This window comes from Marmota marmota, unplaced genomic scaffold, assembly GCF_001458135.2.
Source record: "Marmota marmota marmota unplaced genomic scaffold, marMar, whole genome shotgun sequence".
In the NCBI taxonomy this organism is placed as follows: Eukaryota; Metazoa; Chordata; class Mammalia; order Rodentia; family Sciuridae; genus Marmota; species Marmota marmota.
In genome coordinates, this window is record NW_026000037.1 from 45,301,033 (window position 1) to 45,325,100 (window position 24,068).

A 24,068-nucleotide genomic window follows, 5' to 3' on the forward strand; every position below is an offset into this window, starting at 1 on the left:
AAGGCATTTTCTCCAAATTGATCTATGACATCAATGCAATCTCAATCAAAATTGAGGATTTTTTTGGTAGAAAATTAAAACCTGGTTCTAAAATGTGCCTAGAAATTAGACAGAATAGCATACAACAACCTCAAAACAGAACAATAAAATTAGAAGACTTACACAGTTTCATTTAAAGATTTACTATAAAGTGTGAATAATCCAGATAATATGCTATCGATGTACATGTGGACATACTGATGAAAGAAACAGAACCACAAATACATGACAAATCAAACTTTGACAGAGATTATAATATATTATAATGTTAAAAATATTCTTCAAAACAAATATAGAACAATCAGAAATCCTTACAGCTCTGACCCTTACCTTACACAATACACATGTAATAAGAATTGTAATGCATTCCGCTGTTATTTATTTTTTAAAAAAATCAATGTTAAAAAAATCTTCTGCTCTTTGAGAAACATTATTAACTTAAAAACATACCACCAACTGGAAGAAAACATTTGCAACGCAGACACTTGACAAAAAGAGTGCATCCTGAGTAATTATACTCATATTAAATTGATTTTTGTCCATTAATCTTCTGGTAGCATTTTAATAGATTTGTTAGGATTTTTGTATGTACACAATCATTTCAAATGATCATTTGTTTCTTTCTTTCTAATCTGAATTTATTTTCTTTCCTTCTCTTACCTTATTTTATGAATTAGCTTGCCAATACAGTGTTGAAGAGAAGTTTCAAGAATGAACATTGTTAACATATTCCTGGTCTTAAAGGAAAATCATTCAGTCCTTAACAATGAAATATGATAGTAGCAGGCTTTTCATAGAATTGCTGTGATTTACAGAACACAATGTGAGGATTCAAACACACGTGCATATCTATTTACTTTTTCTATTCACTCTCATTTATACTTAAAAGTGATAGCCACACTGTGCGTCCTCATTTTGACAGCACAAGCTTTGCATCTCCCAAATAAGCACCCTTCCTCTGGCTCTCTTATAAGATTAGGATGGGCACCTAGCTTAAGAATGCATTTGGGGAGAAATATCCAGAAGCATATGATACTTCAACTAAGTCTGACCAGAAAAATAGAAGTCAATCATGTGAGTTAGATAGAAACAGGAAGTTCCAGAAAGACAGAAAAATAATCACATGAAATTTCAGAATCCTAGGTAAACATGTAGTATTTATATCACTCTCAGTAGTTGTGGTTGATAGACCAATTGAAGAAAGAAATAAGACATCAGCCTATAGAAGACAAAAGAAGGCAACTGAGTTATATGAAATTCTAATTTCATCCTAAAGTAAACAGAAAGGTGGTAAATAAGATTTCTTAAAATAAGAGTATGTGAGGATACTTATAATTTAGATCATTCTGCTCACTATTTAGTATACCCACTAATTATAGGAGCAGAAATGGAGAAATATATAAGAAAAACCCATGGCATATGCCAAAGAAACGACTGGAAGGTCATAAACTAAAACAATAGTAGTAGCCTACAGAGTAATGACATAAAGAGAGGAGTGACAGAGTTTGGAGAGAGGAACAATAACATTGTTGTTAGGTGGAAGAACAGGGACCACAGACAGTTTTGTCATGAAAGAAAATGAGTTCATTTTTGACAAAATATTCTAATGTACTTCACAATATATGATGTCAATATTTGCAGGAAAAGAATATACATATAGTTAGTACAATTTGAAATAATAATGAGTCATAAAAGTTCAATTTGTACTAACAATAAGATATCACTACATTATCACTGGAAAGGTTAAAATGAAAAAAATCTGGAGCAACTATTATTCTCACATGCTGGTAGAAAAAGACTCTGTAAAATGGTATAGAAACTTTGGCCATAGTTTCTATTTACACCAGTAGGGATTTACCCAATTACATTCCTAGATATTTATCCAAGGGAAATGAAAATTTATATTCTTTAAAATCTTATACATGAATGTTCATAACAGATTTATTCATAATAACTCCAAACTGGGAGCAATCCAGACGTTCAACAAGTGAATGAATAAACAAAGTGTGGTGTGTTCGTGGAATAGAATTGTACCCAGCAATATAAAAGAACAAGCTGCTGACATATCTAACAACATGGTTGAATCTCAAAAACAGCATGCTAAGCCAAAGAAGTCTGGCACAAAGAAGCACACTTTGACATTTGTGTCTCAAGTGACAGTGTCACATCCGAGTGGATGCATCAGGAAGCAGCTGGACCTTAGGGCCTGGATCTTGGAAGAGAAGTCTAGAACAAACATGTAGGCTTGGAAGTCACCAAGATTGTCAAAGATAAGAATAGATGAGATCTCCAGAAAGGAGTGTTTACAATGAAGAGCAACAAAGTCAGAATCCTGGATAAATGTTAGCATTTTAGGGACACAGAAAAAGGAAAATATCTGAACACACCAAAAAAAAAAAAAAAAAAAAAAAAGGAAAGGAAAGGCAGAAAGAAGAATCATAAGAATTAAATGAAGAAAGAAATAACTCTGGGAGGTGACATTTTGTAATAAAGGAGAGACCGGAAGAAAAGGATGAGTATTCTTTGCCCTAGGCTGCTGTATCAGTGAGCATAGAGAAGACAGATTTAGAGGATGAGTGAGCATAGAAGTTCTAATACTGCAGTGGGTAGAGAAATGAATGGGCAGAGATGGTGGGGACAGAGAATGCACCCAGCTCCCACAACAGCTTGCTTCAGAAAGGAAAGAACACAGGGGATGCATTTCTGAATGACATCTTCCCACCTGATTATAATTTTTACTATTTAATAAATGCCTCATGCTGATGGATTCTCAGTTGGATGTTTATGATATCACCCATGTATTTCTGGTAAAGGAAAGCAGACATAGAGAAAAGTACATTTTATGAACTAGTTCACGTATTTTACAAAAGCAAAGATCCAGATTGTGGTACAGAATTAAAATGTGTTTTGCAAAGCTTTGCTTTTACTCTATGCAGAAACCTCAGCTATATTCCCCCCTGTTCCAGTTCACTTATATCTTATATGATTGTGTCACCTTGTGTTTCTCCATTTAAAAATAAAAGGCAAACTCAGCAATTCTTTTTTCTTAAACTGCTTCAGTAACCAGCAGTTGCCACATTAAAAGCTTTAGCTGAAAGACTATAAAAATAGTCTAATGCCCCTTAGCAGGTAACTACTTTTGAGCCAATTCTTTCAGGGATGTAGCAAGGTCAAATCAAATGACCAGGGAAGGACAGGATATAAGAGGGGGCGGGGGCGGGGTGGGGGGTGGTGGTGGGGAGGCAGTTGACTTTCGAAGGGCGAAAGTACATTGTGCTTGGAATGTTTTGTGTAAATGTTAAACAGCACCCACATTTAACCACCTGCTTCTTGTTTAGAAGGGTTCGAATGAACAATTTCAAGCACAATTGAGTAACACTCAAAAGAAAATCAAGTGTAATTTCCTAAGTTGCTGAAGCAAGTGTTCTTCTATGAAATCGCCATTAGTATTTCTAAACCTGATTTGATTATATTTGAAATTTAATGCACACAGTTCAGTGGCACCTGGAAATTTCTTCATGCAGAGATGGAATTATGAGGTAGACCTTTTTCAATGATTGTTTTTCTGTATGTATGAGTGTTTGAAGCTTTTAAAAAATGCCATGGGTCATATTTGTAGTAACACTAAATTATTAAAGATGAAATCTTCATTTCTTTTTTCTCTTTCTTATTATAGTATTTTTCTTTGCTTTGACAATACATTAAATTGATTCAGGGGAAAAAATCACATAAATCACATCATATCATTGTAGAGCTCATCTTGAAGTTCTTCACCTACTTAGTGTCTCTAAACACTTACTAGTTAATGGAGAAAAGTATTGTGGAATCTTCAGGTTAGCTTGATAAATCTCTTAAGAAGGTAATTCTTTTACTGCCTTTATTAAATATCAATTTCACATAATTATTGCTACTTAAAAGCTTCAGCATGTTCCTCAATGACCAGATGAATTTTAAATGCTGTGATCTAATCCTTTCCCAAACCCTTCATTCCAATCTTCAGGTTCCTCATTGCCTTGAACACTCCTGCCTTTGTTTTGGATATTTTTCCTACTGAGGAACTCTCACTTGTTTTGTACTTAGACAAATCTTCCCCATCCTTATAAGCTTCACCTTGTCAATTTTCTTGACTCTTTCAACTGAATTGATACTTGATTTCCATGTTTTTATGAACCTTTCCAATGAAAACAAATTGTAGTTGTAGATGGACAGAATAACTTTATTTTGTTTATTTTTATGTGGTGCTGAGGATCAAACCCAGTGTCTTATGCATGCTAGACAAGCTCTCTGCTGCTAAGCTACAACCCCAGCCCAAACCTTTCCTATTTTTACCCACATGAGACCTTAATAATTTTCTACCTATGACAGCTCTTGTGTTACTACCTTCCAAGGTTAGATAGCTGTTCATGTACATGCCTTGTCTTCCTAAATAGATTGTTATTCTCAAATGCAGAAGCTTACTAGTTTTTTTTTTTTCACATCTCTTGCAATGACTATCATGTTACTATGTACTTACCAGCAATGTTTGATAAAAAAAATTGTTGACTAATATTTGAAGGGAAAAGAATATGATTCTATTTTTATTATAGAAGTGATTATAATTAAAATTTGGTTAGGTATAGAATTTTAAAAAATCTCTGTAAAGGGAAATGTTTCTAAAATCGATTTTAAAGAAACTACTGAAGTCAAAGTTTTTAATAACTCTCCTGAACCACAACATATGTTTATTTCATATAAGAGTCGTGGGTGGATCATTTCTTGAAAATCTCACTTCCAGAATGTCCCACAATAAGCTTACATTTAGTGACTCCCCCAAGTCTCCAATAATTTATTCTAAATGAAAAAAATAACTATCCAATTTTAAGTTCACACTTTAAGTAAACTATTTCATCAGTGTGAGGACTCCCCAAATTTTGTACACATTAGTGTTTAAAAAACAAAGAGGCTGAAATTTCAAATGACAAATGAAAAAAGTAAAGCTAGTGGTAATACTGCTTAAACTAATGTATTTGTTTTATTGCATGCTTGTTTCACACTTGATACTGATATAAAATGAATAATATGCCTTTCTCTACAACCCTAAGAAGTAGCTGATTAACAAAGCCAGCTGAGACAACACAAGTGTTTGCCTCTCTTATAGTAAGTCCCAGAAAACATGAATTTTGTAGGGCTAGAGATGTAAGTCAAATACCTCCTGTTCTTATAATGTCATTTTGGAACACCTACCATGAATTAGTCTAACAGATTACTGACTGGGTTTTTATAGACATCTTAAGGTTTATTACAGACATTTCAGAATAGTAACTTCCATAAAAGTATGTCTCATTGTGCAAAATAGTATATTACTCAATGTTTTAAAACTATTTTCAAATGAAATGACCTCTAATTCCAATGCTGGAATCATAAAGGAAAATTTAGCCATTATGATACTATATGCTCTCAGATCTAGAATATAAAATGAAGTCAACTAATATTAAGTACAATGAAGAAAACTAAAACAGACAGTATATTAAATGAATAAAGGTGCCTCCTTAGAAAGGGTGGTATTCTGCCAGAATATTTTACAGTGTACACTGTAAAAATATCTGGAGGAATAACATTCCAGGCAGAGAAAATGGTCAAGACAAAGTCCCTGGGAAAGGCAAGTGCTCAGCCAAGTTCAAGAAACATAAAGAAACTAGAGTCTGGAGAAGAGCTGGGGATAAAGGTGGTAGATACCAGAAGTGAAAGCTGAGAAGTAGTTGGGTATCTTGAAAAGACCTGTGGAATGGGTGAGTCTGTGTAATTTTAAGTGTGATGGAAGTTATTTTCAGCTTAAGAGTGAGTCAATCCACTAATCTTCCAATATATGTTGAAAAAGTGCAAAAATGCCAAGAAAAAATTTTAAGCCTATTGTCTTAAGTGTCATGTAGAGAAATGGCTATTAAATTTAAGTGTCTCTTCCAGCTCTGAAATTCTAGAATTCTATAACTCCCTAGGTAGGAAGGAAGGAAACCAAATTCCAGTACTGCTGGAGCCAGCATTTAAGTTTCCAACAATCTCTCCATACTTTGCACAAAAAGTATAAAATGAAATTTTAAAATAATAGAACTATAAGGAAACCAAAATATGACACATTTTCTTTTATTTAAAATAGAGCTCTATGTGCTTCACAGAAACAAGTGCAAGGAGTGCTTAATTTATTATTTTTGCCACTTTACAAAACAATACATTTTCAGAAACGCTACATAAAAATATAACATTTAGGCAGATAAGTATTTACATCAAGAGGCAGCTGAAAGTTATGCAATAATATTAAAAAGCTTTAAAATAAATACTTTTATGACTTGCTGTTGGTAAAGTTAAACATTTTGGTATGAAGCCTATCACTGAGTTCTTACTAAACTCTAAAATACTATGATTTCTAAATAAAATAAGTAATATTACTAGAAATTAATGAAACATGTGAATCCCATTCATTTCTCTTTGAAATTTGGAATTCTCTTTACCTTCAACAATTTAATTGCAACTATGTACTAAAATTCCCAACTGTACATTTTTTTGATACAATTTGTAGTACAGTTCTCATTTTGAAACCCAATTTATTTTTCATACTCCTTATATACATCCATTTGGGCCTCTTTTTCAAAAGGCAGTATCTTTTTTACATACTTAAGAATATCAGCTAGCTTACAAAAAGTCTTTACAACAGTGATTCTTTTCACAGTAGTTCAAGAGTTCAAGGCATGTTTTGCAATGTCAAAATGCAATGGTTTTGACATTTGTAATATGTTCTTAGGTATAAGAAGAGTCACGCTACCAAAAGAAAAGTATAATTAGTATTAGTACTTTGAAAGTCAATCCAAAATTCCCTTTTTGAGATCTGAATCTCATTTTCTGTTTTTAGGGCATTTTAAAAACGTGAAATACAGACCAATTTGGAATTATCCTATCCAGTCTAGGATCACAAGAGTACATGAGTTTGACATCAGTCATTGTGGAAGTGAACTAAAATTTAATATTTTAGCTCAGAGATCCTTATTTTATATAAAGAATGGCGCTGGATCTTTAAAATTGCTTAGATACATTACTTATACTATGGAAAAAATGGAAATATTGGTTAATGTTATTCTATGCTTGATTTTTTTTAGTCAGAATTTAGACACGCAGTTCTGTCTTTTAGGCAAATTCATTGAATAGGTTCATGTATGAAAGGAAAACTCAATAGAGATATCAAAACAGGATCTATGCACTTGGGTATAGAAAATTAAATAAACAGTAAAAACATACAATGAAGAGCCAATGAATTAATCTTGTAAGTTCTCTGTTCAGTTTACAGATGTCAAGAAACATTTTGAATTTTTAAGTCCTCATGTCTAAAAATGTATAAGCAGGTCCACTTTCTGAAGATATGTTAGTACATTAAGATGCTTTTCTGAAAATAATTACATTTTCTGTGGGTTGAAAAGTCTAATTTTAGTTCCCACTTGCCTCTCAACTGGAAGTATTTGTGAGGATCCCAACATGCACAATGGGATGTGGAGACAGAGGGCAGAGGCTAACTTCATCCTTCACTCAGATTCTTTGTGGCCTAATTATTAACAATCAAATGCATATAGCCCAGGGAAAAACTCTTGCCGTTAAAACTTTCAGATCTGTGGAGAAACCTTGTAGTCTGATATGGACAAATAATGAGAAAATATGGTCATATTTGGCAATATTAAATTAGGAAGAGATAGAAATCACATTCTCTCAAATGTTGTATTTGCCTACAACTGAAATGGATGTTCTGGCAGTTCTTAGTAGGTGCATTTTTAAAAGTACCAATACCTATTTTAAATATAATATTATCTTCTAAACTATACAGCATAATGGCTTAGTTTTAAAAGATGGCAAAAGAAAAACAAAGCAATGCTATTAAACACAACAGAAATAAATTCAGCAATCACATTATGGGACATATATTTCATGTTCTCTTTTCAAGTCACTGCCTCCACTGGAATTTAGCATTAAAGCAAATGTAGGGGTCCTTTGTGTTAGCTTAAAGGCTGGACTATAACTAGGCAATCTTTTTTAAAATGTAAAGGAAAGTCATCTCTGTCATTAACAAAATCCTCTTTATAGTGCCAAGAGAATAATAACTGGTAAAGTTATGAGGTGAAACCTCTCATACACGGGTGCGAAAATTAAAATCTTGTTAAGTTCAGCATGTAACTGTGGACGGGGCTAGAACACAACTAAAAAAGGACTGGAATTATGAAGTGATTTAGGGTAGATGAAATCCAGCAGATTTTTTTTTAATGCACTGTGTCCTTTTTTTAAAGGACAAATATGAAACTAATAAAAAACCAAGAAGAAAAAAAGAGAAGTCAGATAATTTGCCAATACACATAGACGCAAATCATTTGATCTATCAAATCATCTTTCACCTCATTGCAATGCATAAAGAGAGAGAGAAATCCTGACATAAAGTGAGGCAGGGGACAGGACACCTCTCTGATCACCACTTGCACTAAGAACATCTATACTGTTGCCATTCTTAAATTGTGTTCATTAATTTTATCAGCCCAGTAATTGCCTACCTGGCCTGGCAACAATTTTATAGCTCTTCCTTTGCCTATTTTGGTTTTTGTCACTAATCTCACCCTGAGCAAATTATTTTAATAGAAATACAAAGGGAAATGGAATTTTTAAGAATCCTCATTAAATGGCACATTATGATAGTGCACATTCAAGGTAGGTTTAGATATATGTTCATTCATTTTTTAATTAGTAGAAGTTGGGTAGGGCACAGTGGTAGGTGTCACCACTGGAGTTCTGCAATAACTAGTAGTCATTTAATCTCTGATCCTTAGTCCCCTCAACTATAAAATATTGGGATCAAATTATGAAATCTCTTAGATTCTTTTTCAATTCCAAATTCACTTTTGGCCGTGACATATCTGAAACAATTTAGACCACAAAGGGATTCCTTTTTGTGAAAAGGCTAAAATTCGAGAATTATTGTTAAATAGTAGTTATGCTTTAAATATAGGAACTATTGATAATTTTGGAATACAGTGAGGGAATATTTAAAATGAAGTGAGGAAAAACATTTTAAAAGCTAGTTGGAAAAAAGAAAATCAAATATTTGCATTAAATTGTTTTGGAAAATTGCCCATTATAGACATTCTGCTTATTATTAAAATTTTGACTAAAGTTTTTATTCTAGCTGGATTATTTTTTTCCTGTTCAGAAGAGGCCCTCTCAATGAAACTCTCAATCAAAGGGATTACTGTGTTCACTGAAATAGTGAATAAAATCCAAGAAGGTATTAACATACGGAGCCAAAACAAAGTATTGTCAAACGTGCAAGTGTCCTGTTTCACAAAAGATTCTTAGAACATCTCCAAAACACACAATGACACCATTTTAAGATACTAAGATGAAACATTCCTAAGTAGCTTATGAGGTTCTATTTGTGAGTTTATTTAAAAGAAAAAATTATTGAAGACACCAATGGTCAAATTTTATTTGTTTGCTACCATTATTTAATTTCTTGATGGGAAAATAAAATGCCTGCATTTTAAACACATTGAATAATGAAATCTATTTTCACATTTGCTTTAGATAATCAATCAAAAAGCTATTCTCTGACAAACAACTAAGTTGTTCACTTGAACTTTGTGTGATGGTTAACATCAGCTCCCTGCTTTCCATTGACTGGCTCTTAAGTTCCCTGGTATTTTTGCATCAACTCCAAGATAGCCCTGAGCTTGTTCTGTCCCAGTAAGTCACATGACAGCAAAATGCCAGGATAGTAAAAGTAGCTTTGTTTTCTTTGTCTAATAATTCTACAATAGTAGAAGTATTACAAATAATAAATTGTTGTGGAACTTCTAGTGAATCTGTTGTAGATTTTCATTTTAAAATAAAAGCTGATTTTGAATTCTTCAGACACTGCAACCAGGTTACTATTTTCATACAATCATGGAAATTTAAAATGCAAAGTTAATTGAAAGTATAAAGATGAAAAGCAAGTGCTATGCCTAAAATAGTGCACGACAGTCATGTTTCACTTAACTCTCAAGTCAGAACATAAATTAAGAATTCTAGATATGACATGCCAAATATTTTAGACACAGAAGAATGCATACAACAGAATCTGCACCAATTACAAACTTAAACGCATAACTTACAAGCAGCAAGTCCATGCTTAAATATTGACAACAAATAATGTTTCTCTTATTTTCGGGAAGTGATGCTGCATAGAAGTCACATCACCTCTTTGTACAGTACTGAAAATTCATAATAGCATTTCCCTAAGGTTTGTATTATATCCCAAAGTCAAAATATCTGAAAGGAGCAAAAGAACAGTGATACTCTGAGCCTAACATAAGAAGAATATTTTTTTTTTGCTCAGAATAAAATTTAAAAGAAACAAATATTACACAGTGGGACTCCATTAAAAACAAATATACAAAATTTAACAGCATTAAATATATACAGTAAATCCGCCTTCTGCTCTAAATTTTATCCTATTTTTCATAAGTGAGCATTTTCTACATAAAATCATGTTGAAAACGAAGGAAAATTTTACAACTTTTAATGTTTTCTTTATCACTTTATTGCTTGGCCTCTTTCTTTTAAAAAAATGCATTTTGTAATTGAACTATGATTCTGTTAGGAGTTATAGCTGACCAATACAAGAACAAACAAAATATGTCAAAATGTGCCAACATACAGATTAATCCAGAGTGAAAGATGAATCAATAAAATGTGGGATTATATTTAGATACCCTCAAATGAATATTAAAACATAATGACAAAGAAAATACAGATGTTAAGATATCCTCTCTTAAAAAATTCAATAAGTATGTTTACCCAAGACATGTGACTAAGATAGGAAATATTATCCTTATTTGAGACTATAGTACAATCATAGTAAATAATTTCATTCTCCTATATACCAAAACATTCTATGAGAAATAAGGTAACAAGCACAAGCAAGATTACCCCTTCATATAAGCTCTTTTTAAAATCCCTTCACATAGGCACTTTTAAAAACTGATGATATATTTAGACTGTAATATCCAAATAAAGATACTTTCTAAATGTGTAGCAAATTGAAAGCGATTTTCAGACCTATTCTAGAAACCCACTGTCATACAGAACTCAAGACATCCCACTTTATATTTTATCTGTCAATTTACTTTCTTCCCCCACACACTCACATCCCTTTTCCCATTCCCAAATTAGACTTTAAAATCCCTGAGGGCAGGACCTATCTATCTGTTTAATTCCCTCTTGCACCCAATATTGTGGCAAGCGAGATATGGGGTGCTCCATGATTATTAAATAAATGGATGAATGCATGAATGAGAATGAAAATATATGCAAGCCCCATAGCTGTCAGTTTTTTGTCTTTCTTATCTCAACTGAGTCAAATGAAGATGGATTTAGGAACATATTTCCATAGTGAACTAAATTGTGTTCTATGGGAACTAAATTGTGTTCTATGGGAAAATATAGCTGCATGTCCTTCGGAACACTGTTACCCAAGTTGTGCTCTGTACAACATCTACAAAATAGTAAAAGGTTTCCCCTGCTCTTAATAAAATGTTTCCATTGTGGTCAAATAAAATGACAAATCCAGTTTCTAAGAAAAATTCAGGGAACATGTCTTTACCGATAGACTCTTCAAAGTACATGATATGCTAATGTTCAGTATCACTCTCTAAGAAGCTATCAAAGAACACTTTTGTTCTTGGATCATCTTAGCAGAAGAATGTTCTAAGAAACAGAGCTTAGGAAGCAATGTTTTGGAACAAAAAATATACCACATTACATCTCCTTCATCAAAGAAGATGTATAGATTTGAAGGAACTATGTAGCATCCTATTAAATACTTATTATTCTGTCTCCACAGAAAGAAAAACGAAGGCAACGCTCTGATGAGCATTCTTCTGCACTCACCTGTCCATTTTGACAAGGTAGGTAAATATACATTTACTTCTGCTAATACTTTCTGTAGGGTTTAATTGTTATACTTTTTGAAATTTTTTTCTAAATTTCTTTCAATATGTTTCCTTATTTACTCTTCTGTTTCTGTCCTTTTCTTCCAAAATAAGTATGTATAAAAATAATAAGAACCATTGAATTGTATCTTAAGTCATCTTCAGACAATGGATACTTGTTTAGTTATCTTTGAAGTGTCTGGAAAACACTAGTAATCATTAACAAGCAGGGTAACTATAATTTTTCTTAGGAAAATGTTAATAAACATGGGTCTGAGATTTCCTGCAGGTCCATTATAATTCTGAAAAATAACTCAACACACTTTCTCTATGACTGAACTCAAATATCACAATGAATAATGTTTTTGCATAGGGAGAAAAGCACTACAGAAATTCAAGGAAATGTAGGATGCACCCTACCTCTCCTGTGTTGACTGTCACAAGATTTGGACCTACTGCCTCAGTGTCTGGCTTTGGAACATTTCTCAGTGTTTCAATATGTCAACCTATTTGCTTAGGGGCTGCTATAGTAGTGAATTATGAAGAGTAGGAAGGAGGGGAATAAGGAGGAGAGATCATGTGAATGGGACTCTGACCTCACTTACATATTCCACCAGAAGATCTGTATTTGCAAGTTTTATATATTAAAAATAAGAGCATTATTTATTTTTAGAAAGCATTCTAATAATTTAAAAAGGGAAAACTATAGATTGCATGATCTAAAGTTCTGTTTCACTATAACATGCTCAAGTTCACATTTTTAATAAGTTTTCATTGCAGGAAAAAAAAATGTGACTTTACATTTTTTTCTAGTCATTCACATGCTCTTGGTTCAAGTAAAACAAAATCTTAATGATATTTATTACTGTTATATAGCTTATTTTACACTTTTATAATATCTTTCTCATTAAATAAAAAGATAAGTTGATGTGTTGCTTTTTAAAATAAAATTAAAGACAACATGGAGAGTGGATAAAGTCAACTCTTGCTCATGCTTAACTTTAGAGTTATCCTTTCCTGCTGCCTTTGGGCATTTAAATACTGTACTGCATCATCTTTGAGGTAGAACCAAAAATGAAAAAAAAAAAAATTCACATACAAAGGAAAACTGGGAAAGAAAGAAAGCTATTTCCTTTTGACACAATTATCATCTTTAGGCTTTGCAGTCTTCTTTGACACAAAGTTGAGAAATAGTCTTCTTAATTCGAAGGGCAGTTAGGCGGGCTGCCCCATTGGCATACCAACACTCCCGCATTATTCTTCCCATGACTCGGAGTGCCTGCAAGAGATTTAAAAAAAAATGTCAAAGACTTCAGCTACTTACCAAAACAGTGCAAAAGAAGCAAAATCACAAACCCAGGAATTAATGCTAAGCTTACAACAATACAAGAAGGAGATCAGAGCCAAACTTCTTCAAAATATTATCAAAACACAAATATTAACCTGGTAGAAATTAACTTAATTGATTTATGGGAATGTGGCAGAATCTTCTAAGAGGAACCTAAAAGACTGTAAGGGACATGAAAAGGATTGGAATTTCCTTTTCTTTCTTTCTTTCTTTTTAAATATTAGACACAATATATTTATTTTATTTACATTTTTTTTTAAATGTGGTGCTGAGAATCAAATCCAGTGCCTCACACATGCTATGTGAGCACTCCACCACTAAGCCACAACCCCAACCCTGGAAATTCCTTTTCTTGATCCAAGAGTTAAGTATGTATGAAAAATTTCATCAGGCTGTATGCTAAAATTTGTGCTTTTTACCATATGTAAATTATACCATATTAAAAATAATAATTCTAACACAAATTTAAAAATATTTGAAAATCAGTATAAATCCCTGTCAAAGAAAGAAGACAGCACTCAGAGGGTAAAACAATGAGAAGGCATGAAACCAGAGCAAGAGGGATCACTGAAGCAGGTGGCTGCTTTGGTGGCTTCGGCCCATCTCAGGCTGTACAACTTTATGTGAAAGACAAGAAACCCAGCCTGAAGCATGCAGAAAGTGTCAAAATGCTTACAAACCCTAAATTTAATGATGCATTTGTCCCAGAAAGGAAGCTTATAAATGAAATTGCTTACATCTTGGCTTTGATGAAGAAAAAAATCAAGCCCATACTTCTAAACATTGTAGTAAACCTGAGCTCACAACGAAAATCCACAAAAATAGGAGAAAACAAGGTACCATAAATAAGAGTGAACTGGAGCAATACCAGCAGCATTGGATCCGTAAAAATATCAGATGTTAGAATTAAATGATATCAAGTATACAAAATATGCTTTGAAAAGAAAGAAAATTCAAAACATGAGTAAAATGAACATTTTTCAAGTACCAAAAAAAGTCTCAATATGAAAAATATAACAATCAAAATAAAGAACTCAATGAATGAATTAGATGGCAGAATAGAAGAACTTCAGAATTCTGAAGACAGAATTAATGAGCTGGAAGACAGTCTGAGAGATACAGCATAAAAATACATATATAAAAAATAAGAGAACATTTTTAAAAAGTAGGAAAAAAGTTTAATATGCTTCCAATTATTTTTTTCAAAAAAAATGAGTAATAGAGACAATGAGAAAAAAAGAACAACTATTTGAAGAGATAATACCTTAAAATGATCTATTAAATTCTTCCAGACTGAGGAATGTTACAAATCTTTCAAATTAGAAAGGACAAAAATTCCAAGCAAGATTAACCAAGCTACATCATAAAGAATTTAAAGAACACTGAAGAGGCAGTGAAGTTCTTTAAAAAATTATCAGAAAAAAAAGATAAATTAAGTCAAATGACACATGATTTTGGTATTTGCTGACCTCTCAACAACAATAATGGAAGCCAAATGACAGTGGAATAATAACTTGAAGGTGCTTAGAGAAAATTAGTATTAATCTCAATTTGTATGATTAGATAAACTATTTCAAGACTAAGGACAAAATACACATTTTGGTCAACCCAAACTAAATATTCTTAAAACAAGTAGGCTTATAATGAACAAACAAACAAACAAACTTTTAAAGGATGCATATCAGGAAATAAGAAAATTACTTAAGAAGGAAGTTCTGAGAGGCTAGAAGGAAATGTTGAAGCAAAAAAATAGTAATAAATAAACCATGGTTAAAAAATCAATATCTGAGACACAGAATTAACAAAATTTGCATGTAGAACTGATATTCAAATTTGATCACATATAAAATAACTATGTTGAATCCATTTCAATAATACATGATTGGCACTTGCCCAACATGCACAAGACCTTGAGTTCAATCCTTAGTACTGCAACAAAACAATACGAAACAAACAAAAACCATGACATCCACAACAAAAAGCACCATTACAAAAGACAAAAGCAGAAGTGCCATATCATTACCTCACAGACAGGGAACAGTGAAACCAATGTCAGCTTTTATTAAACCTTATTTTTAACAAAAAGCAATATCGTAGGTATCATAGTCAAGGGTGAAAAACAAAAAGTTTTAAGAAGCAAACAAGAATACCCACTGTCTTCACTTTCAAGTGATGGTATACTAGAGATCCCAAAAATTGCAATAAAAAAGAAAAAGCAGAAAAACTGGTCTCAGAATTCCCATTATTTGGAGCTTTGACGGTCTATATGGACACCTCAAAAGAACAACTAGTTTTGTACTCCCCCAAAAACTTTTCCTCACTATGTATTGCAGCATCATTTGTTTAAAACTAAATATGAATTACATGTGCAATAATCAATAGTACATGAATAAAAAAATTCTGTTCATTTCATACAATGGAATGTTACACAGCAATGAAAATGATCAGATTTTATTATATATAATATATATACATATATATACATACACACATAATACTGAAATTTTTTGAAAAGAATACTTACTGTAAGTTTTAATCATATTTTATCAATATATAAAACAAATAATATGACTTTTAGGATATATGTGTATACATAAATATATATGTGACAAATTGTAAAGAAAAGAAAACCAATGATAAAGAAATAATTACAGGGCTGTGGATGTGGCTCAAGTGGTAGCGCGCTCGCCTGGCATGCATGCGGCCCGGGTTCAATCCTCAGCACCACATACAAACAAAGATGTTGTGTCTGCCGAAAACTAAAAAATAAATATTAAAAAATTCTCCCTCTCTCTCTCTCTCTCTTAAAAAAAAAAGAAATAATTACAATAGCAACCCCTCAGCAGGGCAAAAACATCTTCAAAGTATTGGAAATGTTTGAGTCTTCAAACTTGGTATTCACTAATTTTCATTTAATCATGAGATTTCCAACAATACAGATTTGTAGTCTTTAATATGTAAGAGATTATTAATATTGGACAATGTTTTATTTAATTTCAATTAGATTATTACAAAGTAGTCAAAAAATGTTTATCAAATAAGTAAGTAGAGGATCTGGGGTTGTGGCTCAGTGGTAGAGTGCTCACCTAGCACATGCAAGGCACTGGGTTCAATCCTCAGCACCACACAAAAATACATAAATAAATGTCCAACTACAAGAGTAAATAAAATATTTAAGTATGTAGGTAAGAAAACTACACAAAACATAAAAATACCAAGACTTATCTTAGTTAAAAAGAGTGGAGGTACATGAAAAAGAAAAAAAAAAAAACATGAGGCAAAAATGCAACTGCGTAAAGCAATCTCTATAACAAAGACAAGCTAAAATATGTCAGCCAAAAAGGACCTTGGTCGTTATACTTAAATGTGGTATAAATAGCAGCAAATGGAATAGGGGAGATCAGAGCCTTAGAATAGCTTTGGAACTATTTAGATGGTTTATAGTTTTTCCACCTTCCCTTCTTTTTCCCTGTAGAAGCTGGAAACATCTTTATCTTCCTTTGTTAAGTCAGAGAAAGCACTGCAATCACCATTTATTGTATCTGCTTTGTAAGGTTCCAATATTGGGATGCTTGGAGTGACAGGATAAATAACAATGGCCTCATCCATAAGGATGTTTTCCCATGAGGAAGATTACTATAAATTCAAACTTCAGCAGCATAGGTATTAGAAATAATTTATCAATCATAAAGATGAATGATGAGAACTGTAGTTTTCTATGTGCTAAAGACACTGAGGACCAATTGAATTTGCCCATGTTCCCCTCAGTTCCTAACCTTCTTGCTTAGGTGGGACCATGGGACTTGTTCTTGTATCATCAACAGGTGGAAATTATAGGTGCCAAAGCATTAAAGAGCCAGTGTGTGCTCATCCATCTTTTTTGCTACTGACCTAGAGACCTGGAAAGTATGCACTGAGATGGCAGCATACAAGGATCAATCACCAGGACTACACAGCCACCTTAGTGACAACAGGTGTTATAGAGAGATGTGTGTGGACCAAGACATGAAGCCTTGTAGTATAAAGCCCCAGGACTTCGGGATTTGTTTGTCATGGACACATGAAAAAAGATATGTACCTACATATATGAAATGAACTAGATGCCTGTGTTAAGAAAGAAAAACGATATGGTCTCTAAAAATTCTCTAATACTTTCCAGAAAAGAAAAATACTAGAAAGATGATTCTTGAGAACATAGCTGGGGTTTGATCTCCAGGACTAACACACACACACACAAAAAAAAAAAAAAAAAAAAAAAAAAAAAACAGCAACATAGCCTTACTTCACAGCTTTGCCACTGGTTTGGGATACTTGGCCGGAACTTCTGGTCACAAACAACCTTCTTCATTTCCTCTATCGAGGGATCTGAAGGCACCATGTCATAATAAGGCAACTGGTACTCCTCAACAATTCCTACAAGAAATTTGTATAATAAATTTCCCTTTAAATAATCAATAAAAGTATTTATTTAACATTAATATCATTTAGGTCTTATAGGCATAAGTAACACCCTCGGAAGCTGGAAAGTCAGATTTATTAAAATAATGTAGAATAATATAGCATGATTAAACCAAGGATTAAGTTTAAAGCACTCAGTTGAATAGCTATGTGAAGTTACAGAATTTTATATTATGAAAACATAAAAATTTATGTAATTAAATGCTATATGTCATACATAAAATATTATGTTATAATTATATTGTTTTTTATTTCTATAAAATGTCATTATGCAATTCAAAAATAATACATTATTTATCCTAATCATGAAATTTTATAACACATCTTATTGCTCTGTGAATAAAGTATATTTTTCTATCAAATGATTTTTTTTCAAAGAAAGTTTTTTTTCTTTAAAAATTTTTAGACAATCTTTTAAAGGTGAGCCCCTCACATCTATATTTTAAACTACTATACCTAAGAATGATCTGGAGAAGCAACCAGAAGAAGTTGAATATGGATATGTCCACATGAAGGATGATGTTTACAAGTCTCAAATCCAAAGACAAAGGTGACCTTAATTATCAGAATATTACTCTCATAAAGTCTTAAATTAACTATAGCTCTATTATTTAAAATATTTAATGACAAAACCATAAAATCAAATCTCAAAACTATGAAAATTTCATAAAAATAATGAATATCCAAGATATCTTGATATGTACCAAGCATTGTCTTAACCACTTTATATATTTTAATGTATCCCTCAAAACTACTAACTAAAAAGCATACTGTATCACTGCTAGTCTACAGAAGAAGAAACTGTGGCAAGGTATTGTGGGTTTGTTCAAGAACACACAGGGATAGCAAGCAGCAGATGTGGAATTTTTTAATTCAAATTAGGTTTTAATGTTCTGCACCACTGTAATTCTACTCTTTCTATAAATAGTTTCATACTCCTGAATATTTTACTATCTCATCTATGAATAAAAAAGTGTGTTTTCTCATTTAAATATAATTTTAACCTTAGAAGATTTTCATAAATCTTATTTTAAAAATGAGATTGATATAATACAAAATGACATCAATACAACATGCAAAAAATGAATGTAGTTTAATAATGACAGTTTTTATTGAAGTTTTACTATAACTAGGTTACATACAAGAAGCTTGCACATGAATCAGTTCATTAAGTCCTCAAAGCCCAAGGGTCACTTTCATTCTTCTCATTTTATAGATGAGGAAAGTGAGACTAACAAACTTGCTAGTCTGACATTCAGGGAGTTGCTAAACCAAGGCTTATGCTATGTCTGTCTCACATGAAAGTGAAAACTCTAAACCATTGCTATAAGCATTTAATTTTTCTCCACTGATAAAATAATTCCATCAGACTGCACTTGTAGGGCTTCATACACACAATTTCTTCCTCTCATTATTAATTTCTAAACTCTTGGGAACAGTAGAGGCAGGAAGTTTGTCTTTCTCTACCTCCCACCTTTATCTTCACCTTGCTACATTCTTTGTATCAGAGGAAACAGAGAACAAGAAAAGTCTAATGTCAAGTCATTTAACCTCCTTGAGACATAAAGTAAAGATAGCAACTCACTACACACAAAACTATATAACTTTCAACTGTCTTGCAAAGCATCATTATAGAAATCATTATAGAAATCAGAGTTATCAGAACTGTTTGCATCGTAAGAAGGACTTACAATGTAAAGTATTATATTCAACGTGCTTCATTTTTCTTACTGGAAAGGAATCACCAGATGTTATTCTCTTAATTATTTAGAAATGACTCAATATAGTGCTTAGGAAGTCACACCTTATACTCAGAGTATTGAGGATTGGCAAACATAAAGAATATTATCGATATCTTACCTCCAACTGAACACCTTCGGGCTATTTCCCAGTAAACTAGACCAACCGAGTAGATGTCAGCTCTTTTGAAGGACTCGAAGATACTCACATTCATTGTGTCATCAAGCATTTCTGGAGCCATATACCTTAAAAAACATACACATTTCAAATTTTGTGTATGACTTTGTAGCGGTCCAATAAAACACAGTTTTAATAAACCCTGATACACAATATAAATTAAGATAGCTTACATCAATGTTAAAGGTAGATCTGAGGTACTATATAGGATAAATGTAAATAATACAGTTATTAGCTTAGCCAACAATTAAAAAACATTTTGAATAGAACTGGAGGTCATTTAATTTGGTCTTATTGCAACTGTGCCAGGTATCTAGTACCTGGAAAATACAAGTTTCAGGGAAATTCTGTGAGCAAGAGAGATAGGGCTCAGTCTCCACCAATGGCTTGCTGCCTCAGGCAGCTCTTAGAGGGCGGAGAGTGTTTTACCATCACTCTGAGCCCAAGCCTTCCATACAGAGCCAAGCAGCATGCCACAGACACCTCTCTGAATGAACAATTTCACTATATTGTGCCCAGAAAACTGTAGCCTTCTATAAACAGGACTGAATGGAAGCAATCACTAGTCCATGGGACCTAAGTCTGGTTGTCTTACGGACATTTTGGAGATTTCCCAGAACATTGAAGTCAGGATACAACACCTCCTAGCTCTTTTAAAAGTGCAGTGAAGTTTGTTAACATTCTCTAGACTTGCATTAAGAAGGAGAAGGAGAAGGAGAAGAAGAAGTAGTAGTAGTAGTAGTAGTAGTAGTAGTAGTAGTAGTAATAGTAGTAGAGGAGGAGGAGAAAAGAAAAGAAAGAAATTCCCACTAATAAGCCAAATTGCAAAGGAAATTGGAAAAAAAAAAAAGTTAGATTCCCCTGAAGGAATCCACCATCCAAGCTTCCCCTTAGGTCCCTATTGTGAGGGCAGTCTAATGAGAAAGTTAAGGCTTTCTTTTTATGGGGAAAAGAAAAGAGGTCCCTTAGGGCTGCTCTGAATAAAGTGCACTGAAGTGTTCCTGCAACCTTATTAAAGCATCCCAGGAAACCAAGGGAAGCACTCACAGGTGCCACCCTGAAATCTCAAATATGGCTAAGAGGCCAGTTATACCAGTTTAGGAATCCTCAACTCTGAAGGGCCTTGAACAACTCCAGGAATATATCTTGATTGTTGCTGTTTTCAAGTTCAAGAACCCTGAAATTATGTCAAAGTAGCATAAGGCCTGAAACTCATAAAGGAAATGGAAGTAGTCTGGCCACATAGCCACCTGCTGGCCATAGCAAGAAAACCACCGGAAATCCCATTACTCTTGAGCCTGTCCTAATCCATAGGAGGTATTTCACACATTTACAAAATGTTTGTTCTTAATTTCAGGGACTCTGTCCCTTAAAAGTGGGGAGTTTTTTCCAAGCTTATTATCTTAACACACATCACTTTGGGAGAATTAAGGGTAAGTACCCTATAGGCAATACATAAATTGTTACATAGTATCTTTAAATATTAAGGGAATAAAATAGCACATAAAATTATGCACTATATAGAGTTCCTACCTATGTTTCAATATATTGATTTTCTATCTGCTTTTTAGAACCTGAACAGGTAGAACTAGCCTTGAATTTTGGTTTATTTATGAAGGATAAAGCTTTGGAGGGACCTTGCACGTTGTTAAGGGGCACTGTTTTCTTATCTGTAGGAAAACGCATCCTTGGAAGGTGAAACATGAAAAATAATATATCTGTATGTCTTTCACCATTTCTCTTCACTGGCTGACTGCACCCAAATGGCTATTGTCGATATAGCCAAAAAAGCCAACTTGTGTTTTCTCTGACTTCTCAATGACTCAGCTTACTTTCTTGGGCCTAATGTTTCCCCAGCAGTTTTTGTGCCTTCTATACATGTATTTTAAGTTTTCAGATTTTTTGTAGGCTTTCAGGTTTGGTTTTTTGTTTGTTTGTTTGTTTGTTTTGTTTTGTTTTGTTTTGATCAATCATAAGTCTTAGTATGCTCTGGAAATCATCTTACCTCTTGGTTCCCACTTTTGGATTCTGGGGTATGTCTAAAGTGTTCAGTATTGAATCATGCTTCACAGCCAACCCTAAGTCTGCTATGGCACAAGTCTCACTTTTTTTCACTAAGATATTCTTTGATTTTATATCTCGATGCGCAATAGCAGGTTTACCTAGGAAGCATAAGAAAAGCATATTCATTTTTTTCTTTACTGAAAACTGAGTCCCTCCAAGAAGAATTATTTTGAAGACTTAACTCAAATATTGCCTCCTCAGATAGGTCTTCCTTGGCCACCCATTCTGCACTCCAAGTTCTTCTTCATCAGAGCACCCCATTTTGCTTCCTTCCTAGATCTTAGTACCTGAATTATCCTTTCTGTTTATGTGTATGCTTAGCGTCTGTCTCTCTCAGACAGTTCTCACCTGAACTGTGAGCTGAATGAGGGCAGTGGCTTTGTCGTGTTCATCACCAGGCTTCATTACTTAGAACACTAAGTGACATTGTAGGCACTAATATTTTTTGAAAAAATTGGGGAAGAATTACTATTACTGTGTGAACATAAGAACATGGAAAATATTTTCTTAAAAAACAAATTTAAGCTTTATCCTATACCAACTGTTCCCAAAGGTAACCCAAAGATCCCTGGAGGTACTTGAGACTCTTTTCTAACTACATATCTTGTGTGATGCTACCTTCTCTTTACTCTGACAAAATAACACATGAGGACAGACTTTAACAAAGAACAGCTATAAAAATCTAGACATTGAGGAGATTTGCAAATATGTAAAACCATTATTTTCACTAGTTTTTTGCATTAGAAAAAATGATGTAACATTTAAAAACTGTTATTTATGTCAACATTTAATTGATTAATAACTGCTACTTTGAGCAAATAAATGTTTGAATTTCTCATTTTTAATTTTTATTATGATAATATTAATACATATAACTTAAATACAAAAAATTTGGGGGTTTTCAATAATTTTAAGAGCATGAAGAGATCATGAGTCCAAATTTGAGAACATTGCCTGTTTAGATGAATGACTTTCTAAACTAAATACTAAAATACAACATACAACTTAGCTGTCTATCCTCATATTCAAGGACAGAAAAAAATTTGAAAGGAAATACATACCTTGTGTACCAACAATCTCCATATGAAGGTGGGCCAGACCACTAGCTATTGAAAGGGCCAGCTTGATCATTCCAGCCACTGTTACTATGTTTCTATTCAAATAGTCATATAAGGAGCCCTGTTCATGATACTCAGATACAAGCCAAAGTTGAGTCCACGTTCCATTATCTAACAAGAAGACATAATTTGTTGCTGTAAATATATATCAAGAAATAAGACAAAAGCCTCTACCAAATGTCAGTATTTAAAATTGTTAACAAAGCAAAGCTAATTCCTTTCAGTAGGGCTGCTCGTAGTCCAAGTTACTAAAGTTTCTCAATAAATTACTGAAGATGCTGATATCAGACCCACCATAGAAACAGGAAGTTGTGACACAGTGAATCTAACAACTGAACAACTCCTTTATTATTCCCTCTGATCAAAACCTGCAGGCAACAATAACCACATCACAGCAGAGACCATTGAGAGGAACATTTAGGCTCTGTGTTGTGTTTATAAGTTACTCAAAGCTTTTAAGAAATATTGTAACAATAAAGATCAGAATTACAACAAATTTACACAAAGTATTACTGCTATCATAAAAGCTCTAACATTTTAAGACTGTCCATGTTATTTACCTTTCAAAATATGAAGTTGATGGCTTTCCCCAAAAGCCTATGTAAATGCAATTTCAAGGCATTTTAAAATAATTGACCTCATTTAAGCAAAAGCTAGTACTGGTTATTTTAAAAAGACTTATAGCATATGAGAAACTAACCTAATGTTTCCTTAAGTATTAGAGTTCCTTGAATTAGCTTTACTTTTTAAATAGTGTCTGTAATAACTTAGGCAATCCTGACCAGTTCTGACACTCAGGAATCTATAATGAACACTTGCTAAGAACCTCTCTTGCTTGGTGCTTTACATACAGAAGCTGCTTTTTTTCCCAAAATATTTCATTTTCAAGCCCAGATAGTAATAAATTTCCTAAGAACACAAAAATTCAATGTTACATGATAAAGCTCACTAATGAACTGGCCACATACAAAATCACCCTTACTCACACTCTCCTTCTTACCTCAATGACTTTGCCAGACACTTGACTAAAAAGTGAATGAAACTGTAAAATGTAGCAAAGCTAAAGGAATTTATAAAGATTAAAGTGATATTAGAGACCATCTGGTATTGGGTACAAAGTGATTAACAAGAAAGGTATGACAGACCAGATAA

The 24,068-nt window shown here is 33.0% G+C and overlaps 1 protein-coding gene across 3 annotated transcripts in view; it reads right to left on the minus strand.

Annotated features, from left to right (window-relative positions):
- Positions 1 to 6,143: 6,143 nt before the first annotated feature.
- Acvr1c (activin A receptor type 1C) overlaps positions 6,144 to 24,068 on the minus strand; it is a 72,677-nt gene continuing 54,752 nt past the window's right edge. For all 3 annotated transcript variants that reach the window (XM_048812295.1, XM_048812296.1, XM_015479198.2), the window contains exons 5-9: positions 22,860 to 23,027; positions 21,740 to 21,896; positions 19,678 to 19,802; positions 17,642 to 17,772; positions 6,144 to 13,290 (exon numbers count right to left, since the gene is read on the minus strand). In XM_048812295.1, coding sequence (XP_048668252.1) covers positions 13,165 to 13,290; positions 17,642 to 17,772; positions 19,678 to 19,802; positions 21,740 to 21,896; positions 22,860 to 23,027 — 707 coding nt within the window. In that variant the 3' untranslated portion in view covers positions 6,144 to 13,164. The remainder of the gene's footprint in view (positions 13,291 to 17,641; positions 17,773 to 19,677; positions 19,803 to 21,739; positions 21,897 to 22,859; positions 23,028 to 24,068) is intronic.